Source organism: Callorhinchus milii, unplaced genomic scaffold, assembly GCF_018977255.1.
Source record: "Callorhinchus milii isolate IMCB2004 unplaced genomic scaffold, IMCB_Cmil_1.0 Scaffold3, whole genome shotgun sequence".
Taxonomy (NCBI): domain Eukaryota; kingdom Metazoa; phylum Chordata; class Chondrichthyes; order Chimaeriformes; family Callorhinchidae; genus Callorhinchus; species Callorhinchus milii.
The window spans coordinates 79,118,938-79,124,937 of NW_024704744.1; the positions used below are offsets into that span (position 1 = coordinate 79,118,938).

Genomic DNA, 6,000 nt, shown 5'->3' on the forward strand with positions numbered 1-6,000 from the left:
TTGCATTCAGTGTGTTTTGGTTAGAGGCCATTGAGCGTCTACTTTGAACTATTCAATATGTGTATTGCACTTTGAGTCTGTCCCTGCTCAGGATTTCCTCTGATTTACTTGTTAGTGATTATCACATTTGTAGCTGAATATACAGGCACAGCCTCATGTTTCAGTGATAATTAAAAAGCTGTGTTGGAATTGCTGTTAACACGCTCCCACCTCCGATCTGCTCCCCGAAGATATTGACTAATGATGGGGTTATGGTTCCACAGGCAGCAATCTCCCTCTAGGATCTCACCCAAGCAGTCATTCTTAATGTGTGAGGCCAGACTCTTCAGGTTGGGAGGTTATTCGACCATGAAGACAAGAGAGCTTGAGCTCAACCCAACATTTGTTTCAAATCTGCGGTCAACTTACTTACCGCATATTAAAGGGTAAAATAAGTCATTTCAGATTGGAGCACAGAATGTTACAGCTCAAAAACAGACCGTAATCTTTAACATTTTGATATAGCGCCTTTCATGTCAAGAGAACGACTCAAGGCACTTCACAGGATATACTGTAAAGGCTAGTGACTGCATTTTGTAGGTGAACATGGCAACCAATTTGCGCACTGCAATATCCCACAAACAGGCATGAAGTGAATGACCTATTTCTATTTGGGGGATTATTGGCCAGAATATTGGAAGAAAATTATTTTTCTTTTTGAATAATGACTTAGAATCTTTAACATCCACCTGAACAGGCAGATCTCAGTTAAACATCTCATTCGAAGGTCGCCACTTCCACCAATGCAGTGCACCTCTGACACTGCATTGAATTATTAGCCTAGGTTATATGTACTCCCAAGTCCCAATGTGGGGCTTGAACTCACCACATTCTGTCTCTGAGATGAAAGTGCTACCAATTGAGCCAGGCTAACACACAAGTCTGCACTTTTCTCCACATGAGACAATCTAATCTCACTCTACTTGCTTCCGAATTTCCGAATTGTAATTGTAGTAACAAATGCATCCCTAAACCCACCTGGTTCCAGACTGGCTTACCTGCTCACACATCGCTTTGGAAGCACATTTCCTGAACTAACTAACTGCAGTCAGGTGGGTTTTAGCATGTACACACACAATCACGGACAGTGGGCGAAACAAATCAGTGAAAAATCTTCCCTTTAATATTCTTCTTATGTTATTATGTTCTTTGTCCGACAACTGTTTTCCTTTTAAAAGAACTTGTGGACTCTGCTTCTTGTGATGCCGTTGGCCCTGCCCCCCCCCCCGCCCACCGTTGTTGGTCAGGCTTTCAGCCTTTTTCTCCCCATTCTCTGGAACTCCATCATGGAGTTCCTTCCCCTTCCTTCGTTTCCTTCAAGGTCTGTCTCACCACCTTCTTTGACCTCACCTTCGGTCGTCTTCCCACCCCCAACCTCTTTTCCCCACCTCTCCCGAATCCAACCCCCAGCTCAGGCGCAAATTCTCAACTGTCCAGGCCTTGGGCTGTCCTCCCAATGTGAAATGCGTTAGATAAATGCAATTTGTTATAAAATTTCACATTCCAACCACCTTCTGGGTAAGTTTTATTTAAAAAATTCCCTCAATCCTTTTTGTCATTATCTTAAATTTATGTTCACCTTACTGAGTTGCCAATTGGTGGAAGTAATGTATTACCATTTGCCGAATTGTAACTTTCATATTCTTCATAAAGACCTTTATCTTAAGAGCTTTATTGGGTCACCTCTTAACCTTCTCAATATTAATGAAAAGTATCCGAACTTTGATGTTTCTCTTCATCCCAGGTACTTATTTTGTGTGTTAACGCTGCAGGCTTTCCATTGCTTTTGTGAAGTTCAATATGCCTCAGTATAGCCTTATTATAACACGGTATAGAGTTTCCATAAAACTCCATTCAACACTGTAACAGGACATGACTGATAGGCGGTGCTTTCACGTTCACTGCACACACTGTGGGTGGGGTGGATTATAATAATAATAATGCTTGTATATAGCGTCTTATCATGTCATTGAGATGTCTCAAAGCGTGGCAGCTGATTGCGCACAGCAGTATCCCACAAACAGTCGTGGATTGAGTAACCAAATTATTATTTTTAATTTTGTTTAAGGGATTATTAACCCTGGAAAGCAATCCGGAATTAAATTAAAGTTTAAATCAAGTTAAAGTTTTGAATTGAGAAGAACTGACCAGTGTTCAGAAGTGCACCTTCCGCCACTACCAGAGTTTTCAAAAATGTTCTTAAAAAGCTGATTGGTGGTAATTGCTCTGATCTTTTGACACCAGAGGACTTCCAAAACTGTCAGCGCTAACACAGAAAAATGGACTCTAAAAGCAGCATCAATTAGCAGGCCAATTATAAAATCTCTTAGTGTTCTATAATTACTCAAGGTATCCGCCAACCACAATAATGAAAGGACCTACGAATATTGGCCTGTGGATCAACTTTTACTGTAATTTACTGCAGGTCATGATTAGTTTCACAATGGTAACCATTTTAGGCCATGACACTGAATAACACTGATCCTTTTCCTCTTAGTGAAAACAGCAATTCAACCCTCACTCTGCATTGATCCATCTTAAGGGGAAGTGTTTTCCAGTAAATGTTAACCTGTCTTTCCCTTTGTTGATAATGAATTGCTGTTGGTTAACGTGTTCTATGAAGCACTTCGGCGACATGATAAGGCGCTATATATCAAATGTAAGGATTATCAACCTGTCCATTCCCTCCGCCCTGCTCCAGCCTGCTCCACGTCCCCTGCCCCACCATCAGCCTTCGGGCCTTCAGCCTCTCTGCCCCCACCTTTTGGAACTCCATTCCACATTCTCTTTGCGTCGCCCCCTCCCTTGCCTCCCTCAAGGCACATCTCAAGACCCTCTTCTTTGACCATGCCCTCGGCCATCCACCTATCCTCCTTACCTTCCCTGATCCCCCCAACCGCCCTGCTCAGGTCCAAATCCCTGACTGTCCAGTGCCATGGGACGTCCTCCCAAAATGAAAGGTGCTATACAAATGTAATTTTGTATTGTATTTAAATTTTCAGCATTTGCAGGTTTTTTTCCTTTTCATCGCTCCTCTTTTGAAGGATTTTCTAGCCCAAGAAAAACACAAAAACATAAACAGGGAAATAGAAATCTATAATCGACATCTGAAAGAGACAAAACAAAAAAATGTTTTGCTATTTTGATGGTTAACATGCTGTGGATTTGCAGTATTTGCAGACTTTTCTTCCCAACAAAATTATTGCACTGCCCTAATATTCATATTGCACGGCCATAATTTCAGCAGGATGCTGAGAAATTAGTTAATATTGTTGCTCGTCTTATAATTTTTTTGTTTCCATCCTTTTCTTCTATCAAAAAACAGCTTCAGCTGCTGCTTGCTGCTCCCAAACTGTCAGTCATCCGGACGGTTTTTGCAAACTGTAGAGTCACAGGCAGCTGCATCCATCCATGAGTTTACATACAACATGTGGAATGACACGCAAACCTTTGTGCTCAATTCATCACAGATCCTTTACAGTGTTAATGTCAAAGGCAGAGTTAAAACTGCAGAATCTACTGTAATAGATCTGTATTCGACTCTGACAATATTATAATATTATCCATTGTCCTACCATCCATCCAAGAATGGAACTGATAATTATAGGACATATAGGCAACAATAACAATAAATTACATTTGTATAGCGCTTTTCACGTTGGGAGGATGTCCTAAGGCACTGGACAATCAAGGCTTTGTACCCGAGCTGGGGGTTGGGATCAAGAGGGGTGAAGTATATTATATATAATATATTGGTACGTATATATTGACATAGGCAAGTCCCCTTTGAAGTACTATTGTAGTTTTCTTTAGAGTTGTGGGAATACAACTCCAGTATCAGAAAACTATTATATCTGCACTGCCATAACTTTAAATTATGTTCTTCAGCTAATTTTGACCACAATTATACTAATTCTGACCCAATCTATAATTTATTTTTCAATAAAATGATATGTGATGCCTTCCTTCTGTTTTTCTTTGCAGAGCTACCTGAGGAAATTCCTTACTCTGATCCTAAAATCTCCAACTTCACCAATAAGCCTCAACACAGAAGGTTTTAACTTGTCAAAACACACCTTGTGTGAGTTCACATCTTTCTTCAGGAAAGGAGTATTTGATGTCAGCAGCCATGGAACTGGATAATCCAACAGAAAGACTAAGTTTGCAAGAGATTCCTTCAAGTATCAGGACCAAAAGCAGTGCCTTCTTGCTGTCGGACAATATTTAGTAAATAAATGCCGATCATCTCTAGCAGTCTTAATTTGCTAGTATCTCAAGTCTCCTCTGGTAGAATTGGGGAATAGTACGCTCACTTTGATCACCATTTGTTTTTATAGTACGATATGTAAGGTCAAGATCTGGCGAGCACTAAATGTGGTTTCATGATGATGTTGTCCATTGTATAAAGCTCTTCAGCAATGTGACACAATGGGATTCTCAGTGTATTTTTGCACCAAATTACCAGAGAACAATTTCACCTGATAATGTTCCTGTTGCAAAACCAAGCTGTTACACAATAACCCTTAATTAAGTCCAATTGCACATTTTTTCATTCTGAAATGACGATTTTCCAACATTATCTGAATTGTAGTTATGGTTGAATCACAAAATGAAAAACAACACCTAACTAGGAGTATTTTGTTGGGAAGATGATGCATGTAATACATTTCTGTTAATTGTGGTTTTTCATTTCTAGTTTTCCATGAATTTTAAAAATCAGAATAGTAAGTACTTAGATGTATTCAATTACAAATCTGCATAATCGTTGTATTTCACATGAACTGCATGTCTTAACAAAGAGGAAAGAAGTATCAATGACTCAAGGTGGTGGCGGATCTAGTTAAGTTATTATTTACAGTCTGTTTCGCTCATGAGTAGGAACGTAAAACTGAAACACATCTCTTCAGATTTAATCAATAGGGAATTCACTTTTCTGTGTTTCTGATCCATAAACCAGTGGACAACGTAAGTTGCACTGAAGAGAAAATCACCAACTCATTCGAGAGGTACCTGGGAAAGTCCATAGTGAGCAGTCTGTGAATACTGCATTTCATTCAATCACTCCTGTCTCTAAGGATGTGTTAACCATTTATTTTTGCTGTGATTTGTGCCACGTCAATTTGCATCAGTGTGTGGCAAGTAAAAAGTAGACTCTCTGGGGAAATTCTCTGGAATAATTTTGAAATTAAAATCATACATATTTTGCACTTGACCTGTGATATCAGCAAACTTTTCAACATTTACAATTAATCTCAAGTTAAAGATAATTACAACCCCTGTACGGTGTAGCTGCCAACCTTTGCAGTTTGTAAGTAGCTGAGGAGATGTATTGATTATATTATTGAGTGGACAATCCAAATTAATTATTTAAATTTTATTGAAGAAAATTAAAATGGTATATCAGATATGAAGTCTATTTACATTATATTTTAAAAGTTTGGAGGGATTGGGAATTCTGTTCTTATGATAAACTAATTCCAACCAACATAGTTAATAACATTAGATCCCCAAATAAAGATTTCTTCAGCCCACAATAAATTGTAAATTTTAAAATGAAAATGCGTGCGTTCCATATTTAAGATAAACTGTGCCTCTCATACCAACATATTGCGATTTTGTTTTCGTAGTATAGACAGACTATTTGAGCAAAACTAATGAAATCCTTTTCATTTGCAAACGAACAATATCAGTGTGGAGTAGAACAGCCTAAAATGAAATAGCAGTCACTGTGACAAGATATTTCTGACTGTTTCCTGCTGTCAGGTTATTGTGCAGAACTCTTGAGTTTGTCTCTTTGGCTTTTCAAAAATGAATAGCTTGCTGGCTATGTGGTTACTTATTTGGTTTTGACTCCCTGTAGATAGCAGATGTCCATTAGGACACTCGATAAGATTTCCTACTTTGATGAGGAGCAACATGCCTCAGTCCATCCTGTTGATTGAACTGTGACTCAGTGCTGGC

At 39.0% G+C, this 6,000-nt stretch overlaps 1 protein-coding gene across 1 annotated transcript in view; it reads left to right on the top strand.

Moving 5' to 3' along the window:
• kif16ba (kinesin family member 16Ba) overlaps positions 1 to 4,571 on the top strand; it is a 129,261-nt gene extending 124,690 nt beyond the window's left edge. Inside the window, exon 26 of the mRNA XM_007892286.2 lies at positions 4,024 to 4,571. Coding sequence (XP_007890477.1) covers positions 4,024 to 4,182 — 159 coding nt within the window. The 3' untranslated portion in view covers positions 4,183 to 4,571. The remainder of the gene's footprint in view (positions 1 to 4,023) is intronic.
• The last annotated feature ends 1,429 nt before the right edge of the window (positions 4,572 to 6,000 follow it).